At 54.7% G+C, this 19,627-nt stretch overlaps 1 protein-coding gene and 1 long non-coding RNA gene across 3 annotated transcripts; both read right to left on the bottom strand.

The window, feature by feature from the left end:
- Positions 1-1,798: 1,798 nt before the first annotated feature.
- LOC120390771 (serum amyloid P-component-like) lies at positions 1,799-5,796 on the bottom strand. 2 transcript variants are annotated; one of them, XM_039513638.1, is made up of 2 exons: positions 5,535-5,796; positions 1,799-3,185 (listed from the first exon to the last, which is right to left on the bottom strand). In XM_039513638.1, the coding sequence occupies exons 1-2, from the start codon at positions 5,596-5,598 to the stop codon at positions 2,563-2,565; spliced, it is 687 nt and encodes a 228-aa protein (XP_039369572.1). In that variant the 5' UTR covers positions 5,599-5,796; the 3' UTR covers positions 1,799-2,562. The 2 variants fall into 2 exon arrangements, with proteins under 2 accessions (XP_039369572.1, XP_039369571.1); XM_039513637.1 differs by lacking the exon at positions 5,535-5,796 and adding an exon at positions 4,985-5,382.
- Positions 5,797-15,225: 9,429 nt separating this feature from the next.
- On the bottom strand, positions 15,226-19,365 carry LOC120390002. Its single transcript, XR_005591008.1, has 3 exons — positions 19,130-19,365; positions 16,326-16,530; positions 15,226-15,240 (listed from the first exon to the last, which is right to left on the bottom strand). It is a non-coding gene; the product is annotated as an uncharacterized LOC120390002 (long non-coding RNA).
- Positions 19,366-19,627: the final 262 nt, after the last annotated feature.

The following is a 19,627-nucleotide window of genomic DNA, read 5'->3' as shown; positions in this document are numbered from 1 at the left end:
TCCTGTCAGGACAGGAATTCCATTTTTCAGCTAGCTGTGGCCTAAGGCAGTGTAACCACAGGGATGAGACAGGAGTCTTCAGGGTTAGAACTGGGATCTGGTCCCTGATGTGTTCTGTGCAGTCACTCAGCTAGCATCTCTGAGAAAGGGGAGCGGCTTATGCCTGCCTTCCCCTGGAGGGGATAGGAGGCCTTGAGCTTAGTGTGTGTGCGCGCGCACGTGTGCAACGTGAGGCTGACCCAAGGTTACCCGTGTGGTTTCTCCATTTTCTTTGTGTTGTTTGAAGAGCAGTAGACACAGACAGCTGTTTTGTGGAATCAGTCTCTCCTGCACACCGATGCATTGTAGCTCTCAGAAACAGGGAGGGTGGCCATCTTTTGGATTGCTGGTAACCAGACCCCCAAGGCCCTGCCCCCTACCCCACCTCTTCCCCAAGGCTCCGCCCCTGCTCCACCTCTTATCATGAGGCCCAGTTTCCTTGTCCACCTCTTCCCCCCATGGCCCCACCCCAGTCAATCGCTCCTTTCTCCCCCTATTCCCCTCACTGGATCGTCTCCACCTCCCTCCCCCCACCAGCTGGGCTCCCTCTGCTCTGGGGCTGCAGGAGCTGCTGCAGTCTGACAAGGAGCCTACCTGCAGGTAGGAGGTGGGCTGGTTGAGTAGGGGGTGCCTCTCCCCACCCTTCGGTAACTGCCCTTTTGATGTCCGCTCAGTACATCTGACCGGACATTGTCAGGTCCCCTTTCAACCGGACTTTCTGGTTGAAAAGCAGGCACCTGGCAACCAAAGAAACAGCGTGGATAACTGTTCAGACCCCCCTTTAGCCACCTGCACAAGGCCTGGTGCCACGAGCCCCCACCCACCGGTTCTCTCCCAGGCTGGGAGAAGAGGTCTGACCACAGCACCCGTGTCGCTGGGCCCTGCAGGTCACCAATAACCACGCGCACAGCTCAGCTAAAAGGGTCATTTACTGGGGCTGGCAGGGCTCCAGGCCCCTGGGACAATGGCACAGTCTCTTACAACACAGGTAAACGCAGCCCTAGGCATCCCAGTGAAGAGGCAGGAGGGTAACCGTGGGGCTCCTTGGGCCTAGTACCTGGGATGCCCCCCCGGGCCACCCAGCAGCAATGGAGACACTGACGTACACAGGCTGGGAAACAGGGGTGGCTCTGTGTTTTTTGCCGCTCCAAGCACAGCAGTCAGGCAGCCTTCGGCGGCATTTCTGCAGGAGGTCCGCCCCGCTCACGCGGATTCGGCGGCAGTTCTGCGGGAGGTCCTCCGGTCCCGCGCCTTCAGCGTACCCGCCGCCAAATTACCGCCAAAACTGCGGGACTGGCGGACCTCCCGCAGAAACGCCGCAGAAGGAAGCCTGACTGCCGCCCTCACAGCGACCAGCAGGCCGCCCCCTGTGGCTTGACGCCCCAGGCATGCGCTTGCTGCACTGGTGCCTGGAGCCGCCCCTGCTAGGAAACGTCTCCAGCGACTGAGCCAACCCAGGAACGTATCAGGTTGGACACACGGAGCTGGTCTGCTCTAGCAGGCTGTGCTTATGGTGACCATGAAGACACTCCCAGCACTGCCATGCTCCAAGCACATCACAGACTCTGGCTGGGCACAAACTCCCATTGAACTGAGTGGGGCTCGGGTTTCTGAACCCCTTGGGCACCGTTCACAAAGCAGTTTTTCCCAGGTCCTGCCTCCCAACTCCTCAGGAGGCAAGTGCTGCCATCAGCACCTCACCGGAGGGCGGGGTGAGTGCTCAAAAGCTCAACACAGGTGTGTGCCTCAGGGTGGCTGCCCCTCAAGGGGAATGGCCACAGCCTGTGATACGGCCATTTCCAGGGGAAAGGAGCCAGGTGACTAACCTGGTTAGAGGGGGTTAGAGACGAAGGGGCTGTGGGCAGTGGCAGGGAGCCAGGCAAAGCTGCAGCAGCAAACAGCCCCCTCAGGAAGGAGGGCTGATCCCAGTCGGAAATGGCACAAAGATGCTGCAGAGGGCGTGCTGCAGGGACCCTGAGAGACATGGGGAGGCTGGGGGACCAGCAAAGGGCTTTGCCTGCAGACCCCTTGGAGCCATGGGGCGCTGGACAAGGCAGGTAGAGAGGTCTGCTCATAGGCTAAGCTGGGGGGGGGGGCTCTTTGAATCCTTTGGCATTTTATGGCCCTAAACAAGACCCCAAAAAGGGCTGTTCGTAATTGGCCTCATGAAAGGCTTTTGAGGAGCTATTTAGAGTCCAAGAGGGGAAACTGAGACAGGGCACTGCAGATCCACCCCGGCCACTAGGGGGTGCTCGGAAGTGGCTGGCCCTGTTACAGGGTGAGCACCCTTGCAAATCTGGCCCATGTGATTCCCCAAGGTCCCAGTGGGAGTTGGGGTCAGCGCTGGAGATAGACATGAGGAGCTCCCTCGTCCCAGGCCCATGTGCAGATCTCCGGAGCGCACCTGCCTCTTTCCCATTGCAGGCCGAACAGGTCTATTACATTACCACAATGATACAGACAATTCCTTGCTTTGTGCCCCCACCCATTTTCCGGCCCCACTAGCCAAGCTGCACTGGGCCTTCAGTACACCGGGAGCAAGCTGGGTTTGATGACAACATAATCTTTGGTCTCGTAGCTCAGGGTTCTCCAGTCAAGGATGAGGTGAGGCAGGACCCCATTGTTCATGGCAAGGTTAACTTCATCCGGGGAGAGCAGAGTGTCCCACATGTACACATCTGTGATTTCCCCGACAAACGACTGATTTATGTCGAAGTTACCCCCCGGGGTGTCCTGCTCCTGCCCCAGGACAAGCACACCCTGGTTGCTGACAGAGTAGCCTTTCTTCAGCCCCTTCCTGGGTAAAGGGTTCCCGTTCACCCAGAGCTCGGCTATGCCGGTGGCGGACTCCCAGCTGGCACAGACATGCACCCACCCAGTGCTTGTGTCTCTTCCTTCTGGGACTTTGAAGGTAACCAGTTCGCCTCCGACGTACAGACTGAGCTCCCCGGGCTTGGGTTTGAAGAGGAGGAAGTCGTTGTCCTTGGCCTTGGTGGCGTAGGAGAAGAGGCTGTAGGCCCGGGTCAGGTCGCACCCGAATCTCAGACACACACTGAGGTTCTGCAGCGGCTTGTCCAGCCTCGGTTTCAGGATGACGTGGGCAGTTGCAGTCGCCTTAGGGAATACGAACACTTTGCCGTGTAGATCTGCCAGGGAGACACAGGTGGCCAGTGAGGCTGGGTTATGTGCCGGCGTCACAGCCTGGCTCTTGCCCTGACCTGCCCCATCGCTGCCCCAGGACTGGGCAAGCAGGAGGCCTGGCTGCCCTGCCAGCCCCGCAGGAAGTGGGCTAGTGACTCAGGAGCAGAGCACTCCCCACCAAGCCCAGCACAGAGCTGGGGGGGATTGGGGCATGGGGTGGACCCCAGGAGGTGATTCGGGCAGGGGGATGGAGGGTACTGCCGGGGAGATTTGGGGGGGCTCAGGGGATGATTCAGGTGCAGGGTGCGGTTTGGTTGGGGGTGCTGGGGATGATTTTGGCAGGGGGTACAGGGTACTGGGGGGGTTGGGCAGGGGGTGCAGAATGCTGGGGGGGCAGTTCGGGCAGGGGGGGCAGGTTGCTGGGGGGGCGGTTCAGCCAGGGGGTGCACGAATAGTCACTGGGACCCACCCCCCCAGTGGCTGCCTGCTCGGGGACGGGGCAATCTGTGAGTGCATCCCTGCTCATCTGCATGATGCCTGCGGATCCCCTGGTGAAAAGTGCCCTGTGAGGGGTGCTGCTGTTCGCTTCCTGTAGGGGAGCGGTTCCTTGTGCCCCTGGGTGCTCAGGCGCAGGAAATTTCAGCCTCTCATACATGTGGGGCCAGAGCTGCAGCTGGTGTTAATGGAGGCACAATGAGTCAAGTCACCAGAGCTCTGCTGATTTGCACCAATTGAGGAGTTGGTCCTGTGCCTGCTGAGGCTGGATGGAACCTGGACCAGGTTCTCAGACAGGAGGCTCAGTCCTGGCCGGCGAGGGACAGGCTGGACTGACAGGGTGAACTTCCCTCTCACGCTGTGCCGAGATGGGACCCTGATCTCGGTACCTGCTTCCCTTCCAGTCTGGGCTGCCCCCCAGCCCTGGCCTGCAGAAAAACTGATATTCCCACCCCTGGACATTCACACCCCTTCCCAGCCACGCACGCGCTAGCCTCTGCCCATGGCCACCAGCCACAATCCACAGGCCTCTGCTCTTGCTGTGCAAAGGGCCCTATACACCCTTCAGTCCTGACCCGCAGCCCTCTGCTATCCCAGCCCTGGTCTCCCCCCACCCACAGCTCTGCCCAGGCACCTCTGTCTCAGGCTGTGCAGTAGATCTGGCAATGAGACTTAGCGCTGGGAGGTGGGTGCTTTGGCCGATGCCCCATGGAGCCCTGTCCTCCCCCAACCTCCTTTCTCCCTAGGGTGACCAGACAGCAAGTGTGAAAAATCAGGATGGGGAGGGGGATAATAGGAGCCCATATAAAAAAAAGCCCCAAATATCGGGACTGTCCCTATAAAATCGGGACATCTGGTCACCCTATTTCTCCCTCCCTTGTTTTCCTCTCGCCCCTGTTTCTCTGCAGCTGCTGTGTGGGGGCAACTCTCAGTGCCAAGAGCTGCTGAGCCAAGAACCTGGGAATTTTGTCACTGCAGAGACAGCTCACAGCTTCCCCCAGCACTCAGGCCCACTGCAGCAGAGGGGCTTGAGTGAGTGAGGGTCCCAGCACCCAGCCCAGCTCGTCCCCTCCCCATGCACTCAACAAGCAAGCCAGGAAGAGGGTTTGGAAGGATCCTCCACAGAATCATAGACCCTGGGGGTTAGAAGGGACCGCCAGGGTCATCTAGTCTAACCCCTGCCAAGGTGCAGGATTTGTTGTGTCTAAGCCATCCAAGACCAATGGTTCCAGCCTCCTTTTGAAAACCTCCAGTGAAGGAGCTTCCACAACCTCCCTTCGGGTCTGTTCCATTGGCCTACTGTTCTTACCGTTAGGAAGTTTTTCATCTAAATCTGCTGTCCTGTAGTTTGAACCTTTGCCTCTTGCCCTGCCCTCTGTGGCAAAAGAGAACAACTTTTCTCCATCTTTTTTATGGCAGCCTTTCACGTAGTTGAAGACCGCTATCATACTCCCCTTTAATCTCCTCTTTTCCAAACTACACATACCCAGTTCCTTCAGCCTGTGCACATATGGCCTGCATTCCCTCCCCTTGATCGTCTTTGTTGCTCGCCTCTGGATCCTTGCTAGTTTATCTACATCCTTTCTATACATTGGGGACCAAAACTGGACACAGTTCTGCAGCTGAGGCCTCACCAGCACTGAGTAGAGCGGTGCTATCACCACCCATGACTTGCATGCCATGCCTCTGGTAATGCAACCTAAAATAACATTTGCTTTTTTTTTTTTTTTTTTTTTTTTTTGCAGCAGCATCGCAGTAACAAGGGCCATCTTAAACCCTGCTGAAGTCAATTGCCAGCCCCATCCTTCTGCAGATTCAGCCAGGGCTTGATTCCCTGGCACAGCCAGCTCTACCCCTACCTGTCTGGGCGACGGCTCCTGAGAAGCCAGCGATGACAAGGAGCCAAAACTGCAGCTTCTCCATGTTCTTCACCTGCAGAGCAACCCAGAGGGGAGCGTCAGAGGGGCAGGAATGTGGAGAAGAGAGGTGGGAGGTCTTGGACTGCTCTGCCCTGAAACCTGCTCCCAGGCAATGCCAGTCCCCAAATGCATGAACCCGGGGGACCAGCCCTGATTTATATCCCCAGTGGTGACGGCAGCAGAATCGATGTGTAAACAATGTTCCAGTATTTGCAGGTCGGGTGCAGAGTTGCAGCTGCAGGGGGTAGGTCTGGGAGGTTGCAGGGCTGGTGACCAATGGCAGTTACTCATTAGAGCTGCACACAGGAAACCAGCCGCACTTTCAACAGCTTCTCTCGAGAAGGGACAGGCTGTTCCCAGTGGAGGGGGCGGGGAGAGGAAAGGGCTCGGACAGCCACATGCAGCCATGCAGGGCGTCTGGCACAGCCGTGGCTGCAGTTCTGGCCCCGGGGCCAGAGCTCTCACAGCTGCTGGTGAAGCCTCCAGCCACAGCACCCTCCAGCTTACCTTGGCTATGGGACGGGCTCCAGGACAGCAGCTTTTGAGGGGGATCGAGGGGGGGCTCAGCCCACAGGGAACCCCACCTGCCATAATAGAGCCAGGCCAGGTAAAGGGGCGATGGGCTGCCCACACGCTCTCTGTCCATCACCCCCAGGCACCGTGGCCCTGCCCAGCACGGCTCCTTGTTACACTATGTGCTGGGTGCAGGCGCAGCAGGACCCTCGTCCAGGGTCAGAAACACCCTCTCCCCACAGCCCCACTAGACTTGCCTGCTGGGTGCCAGGAGACCGCAGTGGCGTCTAACCCATCAGCCGATTCCCTGGCTGAAGCATTCTGGGAAGCAGCAGTTCCGGGTCCCAGGGCTGGCGTGTCATGTCATGCCCCTGGCAGGCGACATCAGTGCTGGAGGGAGGGTCTGTGCTGGTGCTGACAGGGTGTTCACAGCAGCACGGAGGGGCAGCCAGGCCAGGTGCTGGGGGGCTTGGCTGGAGCTCCCTGGATGGCTCTGTCAGGAGACGGGTGGAAGCGGATCTCACCCAGTTCAACCCTGCTATTCTGAAGGGCTGCAGCCCAAAGTGAGCACTAGTCCTCATGGCAGGAGGCAGAGGCCCTGGGAGGGGCTTTGCCTGCCCGTTGGGGCACCGGGGCATCAGTGTCTCGGGGTCCCAGCACTGGGCTCTGGTTCTGCTCAGTGTCCGGGCAGCTCTCAGCGCAGAGATGAATGTGCCCCTGGCTCAGGCTGCCGCCCTGCTCTGGCAGCAGGAATGGGAAAGGCCGGGGTGGGGCAGGATTGCAGGGTTTCACCATGAGCTACTATGGCCAGCAGCCGGTTGGGCCCAGCTCTCTGTGTGGTGAGGGGTAGCGGCATGGAGTCGGTGCAGCAGAGGGATCGGTGCATTAGCTGTGCTGAGGGCCAATCCCCAGCCATCTCCCCATCCTCCTGGGGAGCTCGCGGCCTCAGCACGGGAGGCTTCTGCCCTTTCCCAGCAGACCGTTCCCGCCATCCCCTTGCTGGTTTCGGAGTCCTTCTGGCAGAAGCCTGGGCAGGTTTCCTCACTTCATTGGACTCGATAGTGACACAGAAATTTGGGGCCTCCAGAGAAGCCCATCAGGCACAAACGGGCCCAGACAAGGGCCAAAGTTTTCAGAAGCGACAAGTGATTTGGGGCCCCTGGCAGGGCCAGCTCTTGGCAGCAGGTTGCTCAGCCCCCTCTGGAGCTGGGCCCTTCCAGGTGTCCCACAAACCGAGACACCCAAAATCCCAAGTCACTTGTGAAAAGCATCTCCCCTGCTCCCAGCGTCCAGGGCTTAGCAGCTGGGTGGCTCCCTCCATCTCCCAGGGCCCTCGTACTGGTCCCCATGCCAGGTTCCTGGGTGTGGGCTGCCCAGGGCTCTGTCAGCCCCTAGGCTGGAGCTGATAACTCAGGGCTGTCCTGTCCAGCCTGGGGCTGGGGAGCTTCTCCTTGTGCAGATGCCCCATCTGCTCAGGCAACAACACATAGTGCCACACGTTCACCTCCGTTTTCTCCCCCACAAACTCCTGATCGGCATCCAATGAGCCCCGGTAGGAGTCCCGGTCCTTTCCCTGGACGATCACCAGCTCAGCCCTCGGCAACACTTCCTGCCTAAGTTTGGCCTGTTCACTGCCACTGCACCAGCCCTGTGCCAAGTCCCAGGCCAGGCAGCTGGATTCCCACTGGGTGCTGCAGCTGCTCAGTGGGACACTGAAAGTCAGGGGCTCCCCACCCATGTACATCTGATACTCAGTGAGGCTCTCCCGGCAGAGCAGGATCTCGTCATTGTGTCCCTGGTGGCATAGGAGAAGAGGCCGTAGGGCTGGGCCAGGTAGCTGAAGGATCTCAGGCACACGGTGAAGCTCTGCTGCGGCCTCTCCAGCCTTGGCGACAGGATGGCACGTGGGTCGTTGGACCCCTTGGGGAGCACACAGACCTTCCTTTCCAGGTGCGGAGGGAAGCCCAATCAGGCACTGGCTGAGCTCAGACAGTCTTGGGAGTTTCCTCCCCAACCCCAGCAGAGACGGCAATGCCCCCGTCCCTGCACTGCATGGCAGCAGGGTCCACCTGTGACATACCAGGGCACAGTTCAGACCAATGGGGGACTGTGTGACCCCTGCCTGCAAGGCTATGCTTTGCTGAAGCAGCTCCCACCTGGGCCACTCACAAAAAGCCGTCCAGCATGCAAGCCACAGCCTGAGTGTCTGTGTGTAACTGCAGCCTGCCAGCCACACTTGGGTTATATGCTGGCTCTCAGCAGCCTGGGTTATACTGCAAGGTGACTCCAACACACCCCCAGTCTCAGATTTCCCCCAGAAATGTACATCCTGTGTTGCTCTCCTGGACAGTTCAAATATATTAAGTCCATTATTCCTGAAAGGGCAGAATATGCCAGTTTATCATCTCAAATAGTTGTTCAGACACTTCAATTTAAACACAACAAGCTTATTAACTATGAGAGAGATTTTAAGTGAATACAAGTCATGAGGCATAAAAGTCAGAAATGGTTACAAGAAAAATAAAGACAAGACATTCACTAATGTCTAACTTAACCAACTCCATCAAATTCAGGCAAAGTTTCTCTCCACATGCTTTCAGCAGTAGTACTGACCAAACCCTGTAGTCAGGACCCCTGCCCCAGAGTCCAACGAATGCTTTCTTTGTCATTTCAGGTGCAGTGATTGCAATGGGCAGGGAGAGACAGGAGGGTCGCCTGGCGTGTGTGTCTCTCCTTTTTATAGTTTCAGTCCCTCTCTTGAAAAACATTCCCAGCTGGGCACTAGGAGACAAAAAGTTGATATGACAGGATGTTCCCGGCTGGCTTCTCCTCACCTGTTCGTTTCCCTCCCTGCTTGAGAAATCTGTTTAGTGCTTAAATGCTCAGGCACTCATTCTTTAGTGTAGGACAGGCCTGTTTGCCCACTTCTGCCTGAGCAGGGCCGTGGAGTTTGGAACATATGTTAATAACACCAGACAGGGGAATCTTATCACTAAGGCTGAGAGTCTGTCACGGAGGTCGTAGAAGTCATGGATTATGTGACTTTCCATGACCTCTGTGACTTCAGCAGCTGCAGTGGCCAGTATGGCTGACCCCAGGGCCACCCAAGCAGCTGGCCCTGGGGACCATCCAAGTAGCAGCCAATGCAGCTGACCTCAGGGACCACCCGAGCAGCAGTCTCGGGGACCGTCCAGGGGACTGACGGAGCAGCAGCGGTTCCAGGGGCCGCCCTTGGGGCGTCCTGAGCAGCAGCTGGTGGGCAGCCCCGGAGGCCGTTGGACAGCAGTCCCCAGGGGCCTCAGATCAGCATGTAGCCAGGGACCGTCCATTCCTGTCGCCAGAGCAGGGGCCAACCATCAGCTCTTAGGGGCCCCCAGAGCAGCAGTTCCCAGGGGCCTCCCAGAGCAGCAGCACCTTAGGAGCAACAAAGATTTATCCAGGGGTATTTAGAGTAAAAGTCATGGACATGTCACAGGCTGTGAATTTTTGTTTATTTCCCATGACCTGTTCATGACTTTTACTAAAAATACCCCTGACTAAATCTTAGTCTTACTTATAACTTTACATACAATGTTGCCACGTGTATTTTACACAACAATTCTGACCAGCAAATTCTGAGTTTTCAAATGATACCTCACAAGATATTCTTTGTACAAAGGTTATTACAACAGTGTGTAGGGTGTGAACACAGGGGTGAATTCCGTCACACCTCCCCCTTTCAAAGCTGCAGTCGGTTAGCCACTGGTGGCAGGTCAGGCTTTGTCTTTTGTGACTGCAGATGTAGTGTCACTGAACCCACGCACTAACCTTCTGGAATGGTTTACCAGACCTATGGAAAATTGGGTCTGTTTTTTGGTGTGAAGTACAGGTCAATTTACAGTGACTTCAGCTTTTAAGGGATCAGGGGATATTTGTCCTCCCCCTACCCAGGGTCCCACATACAGAACTCAGGCTGCTCCAGTTTCACAGGCTTTTATGACTGGTCCTGCTGCTCTGAACCTTTGACAGCCCAAGTGTTGCTAAACACTGCAGTGTCATCCACAGTTGGCCTTGCAAAGCTCTGCAAACCATTTAATACTTGGTTGAGCAGCCTCTGCAAAGTGGCTTCTGCATTAATTAACCCCAATGGTACCACTGGCATAGACTCATAGACTCATAGATTTTGCTGCTGTTCTCTGCCATGCAGGAACCAGCCTCAGCCCCTCCCACACCTAGAAACACACTGCTTCCTTCTTCTGCAGAGGAGTTTGAGAGACCTTCCCTCCCCCCAGCCTCCTCTCCAGAAGTCTCTGGAACTTTACCACTCGCCTCTGGGATCCCAGTTCAATGTTCCCTTTTGCTGTGGGTTACCACATGACTAGCCTTAGCCATGTGCAAAATATCATTCCCAACAAGCATTTCAATGGGGATACTAACCCAGCCCCTCTCCTGTCAAGACACCTTCTAAACCTTCCCGTTCCACATGCACTTTGGCTAAAGGTACAGGACTCTTCTGGCCTCCCGCTGCCAGAAGCTCCACTTCTTGGTCAGGTAACAGGTTTGGACCATGGTTCCCTTGACCAAAGAGACCTGGGCTCCAGTGTCTCTCCACCCTATGTACTCCTTGTTATTTGCTCTGGCAACCTTAATCAATTCCACATCTACCCCCTCCGGGTCAGTCCTAACCAAACTCATCAGATGAACTGTAGGTGCCTCTGGGGCTTCTGTGTTAAGAACAGCTGCATTATTATGGTTGGATGGGGCTTAATTTCTTTTAGCTCAGGGCACTGATTCCTCAGGTGCTCAGTAAAGTTACCCTGGAAGCACTTCCTTGGACCTCCCTCCTTCACGGGAGGTTTGTGATGGGGAATTCCAAGAGGGGACAATTCTTGGAGGGAGCCGGGGTTGGGAGGGCCTGGGCTCCCAACCACCATCCTTCTTCTCAGGGGTAAAACAGGATCCCCCTTTACAGTGGGTTTGTACCCCTCCTTCTGTGACTTGTGCTCATTGGACATCTGGGCTTGCACAAAGGCATCAGCCTGCGTGGCGATTTCTTACATAGATTTTAGAGATTTATTCCATAAACTATTCTTAATCTCATCAGTGCATATACTTAGGAAATGTTCTTGAGCAAAGAGAGCAAATAACTAGTTATAACCCTCTGCCCCTTTACCCATTTACTCATTAGGTCACACATCTTGTAGGGATATTTGCTATGACTCATGCCAGCACCTTTCTTGAGATTTCTAAATTTTAACATGTACATCTCAGAAATCATTTGAAACCTTTGAAAAACGGCTTTTTAAAATCCAGAATATCTCAACTCTTCCCCAACCAGCATTTCATTAACTACATACTCTCTTTACCAGAAAGCTGTACAGACTTTCCTGCCCTCAGGAATATTTCGTACCTCACAAGTGGTAAAGTATTCTTCAGTGCAGTCTGTTCCCTTGCATGCAGGACACAACTTGTCCAAGCTGAGGGTTCCTTGACTGGACGGACAGACTGGTGATGCTGGGATCGGTCCATGTTTTTCCATCATGTCCAGATTATACCTCCTCTCGTTTTCCTCTTCTAGGGCCTCTTTCTCTTTGCACTCCATGGTTCATTTATGGGCAGCAGCTTCTCTCTCTTCTTTTTGCTTCTCAGCTTCTAGGGCTCATTGGAGGGCAATTGTTTCTTATTCCTTCAGCTTCATGGCTCATCAGTGGGCAGCTTTCTGCTCTTTGCTTCTTGTCTCCGCCTGCCACGTTTGGAGTTCGCATTCTTTATCACTGTCTTCTCTCTCTAATCTGGCTGATTGGAGCTTTGTGGTCGTTTTGCTGGTGCTCATATTTATGCTTTACTGCTTCTACTTCCCTCACCCGAAATAAGCAACCAGAAAACAACAAACTGTAAACTCTCTTTGACTGTTTCCAAACACCACACTCGAGACTCACTTCAAACGGCTGTATCAGTGCTTAAAGGGTAAACCCCCTCTAAAATAACAAGCTGTGCATAAACCCTGCTCACTGCACCGTGGTGATGTACCAGGGTGCAGTCCAGGCTAAAGAGCTGACTGTGTCACCTCTGCCCTGCAATCTTGGGTGCCTTGCAATGCCTTGCTGAAGTAGCTCCCACCTGAGCAGCTCACAACCAGCCCTCCAGCATGCAAGCCACGCCGAGTGTCTGTACGAAACTGCAGCCTGCCAGCCACACTCAGGTTACACACTGGCTCTCAGCAGCCTTGGTTAAAATGCAGGGTGACCCCACACACCCCCAGTCCCTGTTTTTCCCCCAGAAATGTATGTCCTGTATTGCCCAGTCTTCTCCTGGACAATACAAATATATTAAGTTCATTATTCCTTTAAGTAAATAATACACCAGCTTATTATCTTAAATGGAGTTACCCCGACACTTCAATATAAACACACTGGATTAGATAAAACAGTAAAATAAATTGATTAACTACAAAGAGAGCGATTTTAAGTGAGTACAAGTCATGCGTCACAAAAGTCAGGTAGTTACAAGAAAATTAAGGACAAGACAGCAGTCTTCAAATACATGCAAGGCTGCCAGAATAGGGATGGAGGAAAGTTGTTTTCTCTTGCCACAGAGGGCAGGACAAGAGGCAATGAGTTCAAACTACAGCACAGAGATTTCGATTAAATCTCAGGAAAAAACTTCCTAACTGCAAGAACAGTAGGACAATGGAACAATCTGGTGCGGGAGGTCAAGGAAGCTACTTCCCTGGAGGTTTACAAAAGGAGGCTGGAGCCATCTGTCTTGGATGGTTTAGACCAGGGATGGGCAAAATTTTTGGCCCGAGGGCCACATCAGCATTGCAAATCTGTATGGAGGGCGGGGTAGGGAAGGCTGTGCCTCCCAAAACAGCCTGGCCCCTGCCCCCTATCACCTCCCACCCTGTGACTGCCCCCCTCAGAACCCCTGACCCATCCAACTTCCCCTGTTCCTTGTCCCCTGACTGCCCCCTACCGGGACCCCCCTCCCCTAACTGGTCCCCCAGGACCACACCCCCTATCCAAGCCCCCCAGTCCCTGTCCCCTGACTGCCCCCCCCGAACCTCCACCCCATCCAGCCGCCCCCTGCTCCCTGTCCCCTGACTGTCCCCCGGGACACACACACCCTTACCATGCTGCTTAGAGCAGCAGGAGCTCGCAGACCTGCCACCTGGCCAGAGCCAGCCACACCGCCTGAGCACACTGGGATCCTGCCTGGAGGGGCCGATTAGTCTCCATGGCCCCTCTGCCTACAAATGCTTGATAGGAGAGTGGGGCCTGTTATAGGAGCTAATCTGCAGACCCCAGCCCACTTCAACCAGGGGCTGCCAGGTCCTAATGGTACAGCTGGCTCTGTGTGCTGCATGCAGCCCCCTGCCTGGGGAATGCAGCCAACTGTGGGCAGGCTGCCCACCTCCTCCGCCCCCAATCCATGGAAGCATCATCCAGGCTGCACTGTGGCCACTGCCAGCACCTCCTGCTGATGTGTCCGTCCCTCCCAGAGGACACAGCCTCCTGCTGCCCACAAGGGGCAGGAGACCAGGCCACAGGCACCATGGAGCTCCAGGAGCTGTGCCTGGCATGCAGTCACCACCCCCACCCTCTCTCCAGGCAAGTCACTGGCCTCCCTGCTGGCCGTGGGCCAGGAATGTCACCAGACACTGTGGCTGCTGCTGCTGGACCAACCCCTCCCCCAACCTGAGCTGCCTCCCCTCCTCCGTGCTGCTTGTGTTCTCGTTTGGGGGGGGGAGGCAGGGTCCTTCCTCCAAACTCGCCTCACCAATATTTTTGAAGGCCCCATGAGCTCCCCTCCTCCCCCCCACGAATACTCCCGTCCCACCCCCCAATCCCAAACACATCCTCCCAGGGCGAATTCACATGTGAGGCCAAAGCATGTTCCAGAAGCCCTGAGTGTGATGGCTCCATGACCCCAACCCAAGGACTACATCCTGCAGTGCCATGACTGGGCCCAGGTGCCGAGGCCACAGTCATGTGGCACAGCTCAATCAGGCTCCAGCTGCAGGGACTCTGAGGGCCAACGTGGGCCAGATGCACTAAGCACATTACTCTACCCAGGAAGAGGAGCCGCCGCTGGTGCAGAGTGGCTGAGCTCACATTGCGCTGAGGCAGGGACTGCAGCGGGTAGCTCGTTCTGGGATATGGGCCTGGCCCCGGGTTTGTGATTATAGCTTCCTGGAATGTTTGCAGCTGTTTGGAAGGCAGACAGACAGGGCTCAGCCCACCTGTCACATCACCTACTTGTTTGTGCAACAGCTCCCAAGAGGGCGAGGTACCAAAGCAGCTACTTCTCCATGTTCAGCCCCTGCAGAGCGAACCAGAGGGGAGAGCCAGGAGGGCAGGAATTCACAAAGGAAGCAAATGGCTGAGCAGCTGCAGGTCTATATCCCCTGCTCTGCAGGCTGCTCTAATACTGTGCCAGGGCAAAGAACACCTCATGGCCATACAGGTTAATGAGTAAGAGCTACTGAAAGCAAATATTTGCAGCTGTGGTAGAGAGGGGCCATGTAGCTGCAGAGCCTAGCAGGCTGCACCGATAGCCAGGTGGGATTGCTCAGGGCGCTGTACAACACTAAACAGTGAAACACAATGCAGGGTTCTGAGTGCAGAGACCTCGGCCTGCTTAGTCCCATGGCAAACACACTAGGAAATTCATGCCAAAGATGGGAAATGTGTTGACCAGGATACACAAGAGAAAAAGTGTCAAAACAAGGCATGAAGCCTGTTGGCATTGCTAGCGAGCAGTTCTGTAAACCAAGCTCAGTCAGAACCTCTGAGAGCCCCTGGGCAAGAGAGAGACCGGTTAGAGTCTCCCACTTCATCAGACAGTCCTTGGTGGGTGGGAAAGGGTTTGGCTGAGGTGGGAGTGGTGGGTTACTTTCTCTGCTTTTGACAGACAGACACAAAAAGGAGAAGAAACAGCATAGTAAAGGGGGTGGAAATATGGCTTTTGTTAATGTTCTCCGGATACGAGGTGGCTGGGCTGTCATGGATGGATGCTCTGGGCTGGCAGGTTGGCCATCACAGCTGTTGCTCTGGACCCTGGCTCTCTTCCCCCTCCTGGAACTCCATCCGGCTGTGCTGGTCAGGTCTCTCTCCTTCACTGGACTTCTCAGGCTGGGCAGGACTGTCTCATCCTGTTATAAGAACAGGAGTCCTTGCGGCACCTTAGAGACTATCACATTTATTTGAGCATAAGCTTTCGTGTGCTACAGCCCACTTCATCGGATGCATGTTATGTGCAGAGGCGACGCGTGGGGAGAACATGCAGGGTCATGTGTCCCGTCCTCCCCCACACACACCCCGATTTCTGCCAGGGTTTATATTTTTATTTATATTTTTGTGGGGAGTGTGTTGAAAATACGTGCCCTCCAACTATCAACAGTTACACGTCATCTCTGGGAGTGCAGGTGCCGTGCAGTGCAGCTGGCCTCAGGATCAGGTGACAAGCCGAGAGAGAGAAAAGAGAGAGGCCAGGAGGAAGAAAGTGAGGGATGGAAAGGGACACACAAGGGAGGGAAGACAGAGCAGGATCTCACAGATATCTGACTGGGGATCTCGCTGGTGCAGTGGTGATGGTCGGGCCTTTTACATTCATTTAGTTCAGTGCTTCGCAAACGTATTTGATCGCATCCTCCTTCTTTGTGTCTGTAGCAGTTTACACCCCCTCCTCCCACCACACAAGTTCATATATCGATAAAAAAAATCAACATGCAACTCTCACTAAATATTAAAACCAGCAAAGCATTGATTCAAACAGAGCTGTTATAGTCAGCATACTGTGCCACACTTACTTCTGCCCTGCTGCTAGCAGCAGTGCTGCCTTCAGAGCTGGGTGGCCGGCGAGCAGCAGCTGCTGGCCAGGCACCCAGATCTGAAGGCAGTGCTGCCACCAGCAGCAGTGCAGAAGCAAGGGTGCCAGGGTCTAAAATGAATGTCCTGTCCCCTCAAACCTCAGGAGTTATTCATCGCTGTGGGGAAAATGTGTGCAGTAAGTTTTTTTCCAAAGCTTCTCACGCCCCCTCCCCGCCCCAACACATTCTCTGCCCCCCAGGAGTACCTGACCCCGAGTTTGAAACCCTCTGATTTAGATGGAATAAATGAGCCAAATGTGTTAATATACCCCCATCACTGAAACAACATTAAATAGTGTTAAACAAGGTCTGAGGGAGTGGGGGTGTATACAGAGACCACAGCCTGCTTAGTACCATGGCAATCTCACCATTAAAAATCCTTGAAAGCTTTTATTAAAGATACAAAAAAGAAGGAAACACTGTTACAGCCTTTGCAGTATAAAGTATGAAGTCAGGCTGCCACTGTACAGCATCCCTTTTTGCCTTTCCCTTCAGCCAGAGAGAGTTTTAAAGGGAAATCCCTGTTGCTTGGCAGTCTCTGAGGCGGTGTTGAAGATGGGGAGGTGTCCTTTTCTGAAAAGAGAGAGAGAGCTGGTTGAGATGGACAGGAACTGTTGCTACATCGGTTTTAGAAGGAAAAGCCCCCAGGTTTGACAGACTTTCAGATAGTATCAAAGATGGTGGTAACGGTCATCCCAGGTGGTGGTTGGGATTCAGCTGGAGCTGGTAGGGTGGCCATGTCATCTGGGCCCCTCGCGCTGGCCTGCTCTGGTCTCAGGACTTCTCTCAGGAGCGGGATGATAAAGGCCCTGGGCAGTGGGGTGGCAGCCACCCTGCCAGCTCCAGCTGAATCCCAACCACCACCTGGGACAACCGTTACCACCATCTTTGATACTATCTGAAAGACTGTCAAACCTGGGGGCTTTTCCTTCTGTTCTTTCCCTCCCAAAGTCCCTTTCTCTAAGGACCCACACAGGGAATGGGGGTGGAATAGCCCATTTCCCTCATTAGTTTGTCCTCCCTCTGGGCCTAAAAGCCATCACACTAATTTCATTTCAACTTCTGGCTCCACGTCATCCGTTTTTAACAAGCATCATTTCAACAGTCCATGGCTTCTGTCAGCATGGCCTGTTGGATTTAGACTAATCCAATTTCTCTGCCTGGTTCTCTTGCACCTGATTAAAACATTCAACATCATAAATAACTTGACATATTTTTCATGATTAATGGCCAAGTAGGCAAAAATGATAGGTTATTGTGGCATCTTATGACCTTTCACTCACCTTTCCTATTTGAACTCACAATCGGGATATGTTTTGTAGGCCCAACAATCACAGCAGGCATTCCCACTGCATGCCAAGGCCTGAGTGTCAGGATGATCCTCGAGGCTCCCAAATGGACAAAATCTCTGGAGCGAATCAGGGGCCCTCCAGCCCTTCCCTCAGGAATCTGCCAGCCATCTACTCCGCATCTGAGCCCCTTTCAAAGTCTCTTTTCAAGGCCTCCATCCTCACATTATTGTGTCCACCCATTAGGCCTAGTTTCTGACACCCCAGTTTTGGTCCATTGATTTCTGGGCCCAGTCTCCTCTTGTTTACCAGACGTGCTCTCAACACAGGCTCATGTAACACTCTGCAGTGCAGTGCGTAACGTTTAGGTGTCTAGCTGCCCTGAATTAGGCCCCTGGGCTCCCTACACAATGCACGGGGCGCATTAGACACCTGAGAATGGCACCCCCCCAAAGCCACCTAAACTACGAGAGGGATGTCCTAAGCCGCACCCCTCTCTGGCATCTCAGTCTTGGCTGGAGAAGGGATCTGAACAGTGGTTTTGTCAAGGAGGGGCTCCAGTTTACCTACCTGGACACCCCAAATTTGGGTGGCATCGCAACCCTGTAAGCTAAGTCACAACACCATTCAAATTTGTCCCAGCCATGATGGAAGGGTGTCTGGGTTACATCACCCAGCTGCAGTCAGGAGCCAGGGTGCAGGGCTGGGCCCTCTCCCTCATTGCACCTCTGCCAGTGGGCTACGTGGCAATCTGATGTGCTGCTGCCCCGAACTCACCTGTTGAAGCTGTTCCACTGTGTGTAAATAATTGAATTGGCCTTGGGCCAGAGAACAGGTCAGACTGAGTCTATAGCCAGGTGGGAAGGGCCCCCCCCTGTAAGGAGGAAACCCCAGTTCGTATCCTTCCTCTCCATCAGGCAGCGCAGAAGGGGGAATCGAACCAGGGCTCCCACATCCTGGGCGAGCGTGGTTAGGAGACAGGCAGCTGCTGCTGCCTCCTTGCCCTGTCTCTAGGCATTAGGTGGCTTTCAGAATGTCTCCCGTAGCAGGCCACACGGGCAGGGTAGGCAGGGAACCCCTTGTTGAGAATCCTGCTGCGGCTTAGCTATGAGCACACCTGCCCAGCAGCAGAAACGAGGCACCTTGGGACTTTTATACAGAAAAATGTAGGAGCTGGCGCCAAGGGACTTCAGACCAGTTACCCAGCCCTGCAGAGATGCCGGCTGCTGCCCTGAGTGCGGAGCCCTCGCACATGCTGCACTGTGCCATCTCCCAGCGGCTGCCGAGTGTCCAGGCTACTCAGCCATATGTAGCTACTTCGCAATCAGGGGTGCAGCAAACGGGGCAGACTCTGTGGAGGTCTCTGCCCTGCCAGCCTCGGGTCTGCCTGGCAGCACCCTGGGCGTTGTGGCGCTGACAGCCAGCCGTTTGGATGCAGACTACACAGCAGGGCAGTTATTGCAGGGGTGATGGCTGTGCCGAGTCACTTCCCAGCACTGCTGGTTCTCAGGCACTCTGGCTGCTCAGCAGACCCTGCCCCTTCCACGCAGCAGAACCCCAAGGTTCTGAACCCGAAACCTGCAGAAGTTAATCCTGTTAGGGGTCATTGCGTGGCTGGTCCTGGGAAGGTTCTGAGTGTCTCCTGGCCCCGTGGCCTGCCTGGCACTGGGGTTTAACTGTAGCCACTCAGTCTCCTGAGTGAGCAGGTGTGTTCCCTGAGGTGCCCTGTAGAAAAGCTGCTCCGCGGAGCCACTGAGAGCTCCCCAGTAGCAGGGCAGCCATAATTCCCTGGCATCACATTTAATTCACTCTCTCTCCTCACCTGAGTCATCCCAATCAGAATCAGCCGGCGAGGCTGAGCGCTGCTGGCGTTAGTCACTCACCTGCTGGAGCAAATACAGACCAAGAACTTGTTATACAACCAGGAACATTCGCTGCCGCTCTCATCCCATATTGCCTGGGCAGATCTTGCCTTTAAAGAAGGGCTTCCTTTGCCCCGGGCTTCTCCTCTGCCTGAACCTGCTATAAGCTCAATCCTGTCTTGATGACATCGGCTTGTTGCCATAGGAATGATTGTGATGTCACAAGCTCAGTATTCTGTCCTCAGCAAGAAGCAGAGCTGTAATAATTAATGACCCTGTTTATGAGTGGAAATGCTTCATATGAGCTAATTCCCCACTGTGAGAGCCCAGGTACTATGGAGATGGGCAGCAGTATAAAACCCTGAGCTAGAGAGTCCTTGGCAAGGCCGCTGGTGTATGGACCATGCTGGGGATGTCATTTAAAGCTCCCTTTTAGTTCCAGCATTTTGTGCTTACAAATACTTCCCCAGGTGGCCTATGGACAAGCCGGCACCTGCTTGCTGTTGGGCTTAGTTAATG

Source organism: Mauremys reevesii, linkage group 24, assembly GCF_016161935.1.
Source record: "Mauremys reevesii isolate NIE-2019 linkage group 24, ASM1616193v1, whole genome shotgun sequence".
In the NCBI taxonomy this organism is placed as follows: domain Eukaryota; kingdom Metazoa; phylum Chordata; order Testudines; family Geoemydidae; genus Mauremys; species Mauremys reevesii.
This window is presented reverse-complemented; position numbering and strand designations above follow the sequence as displayed.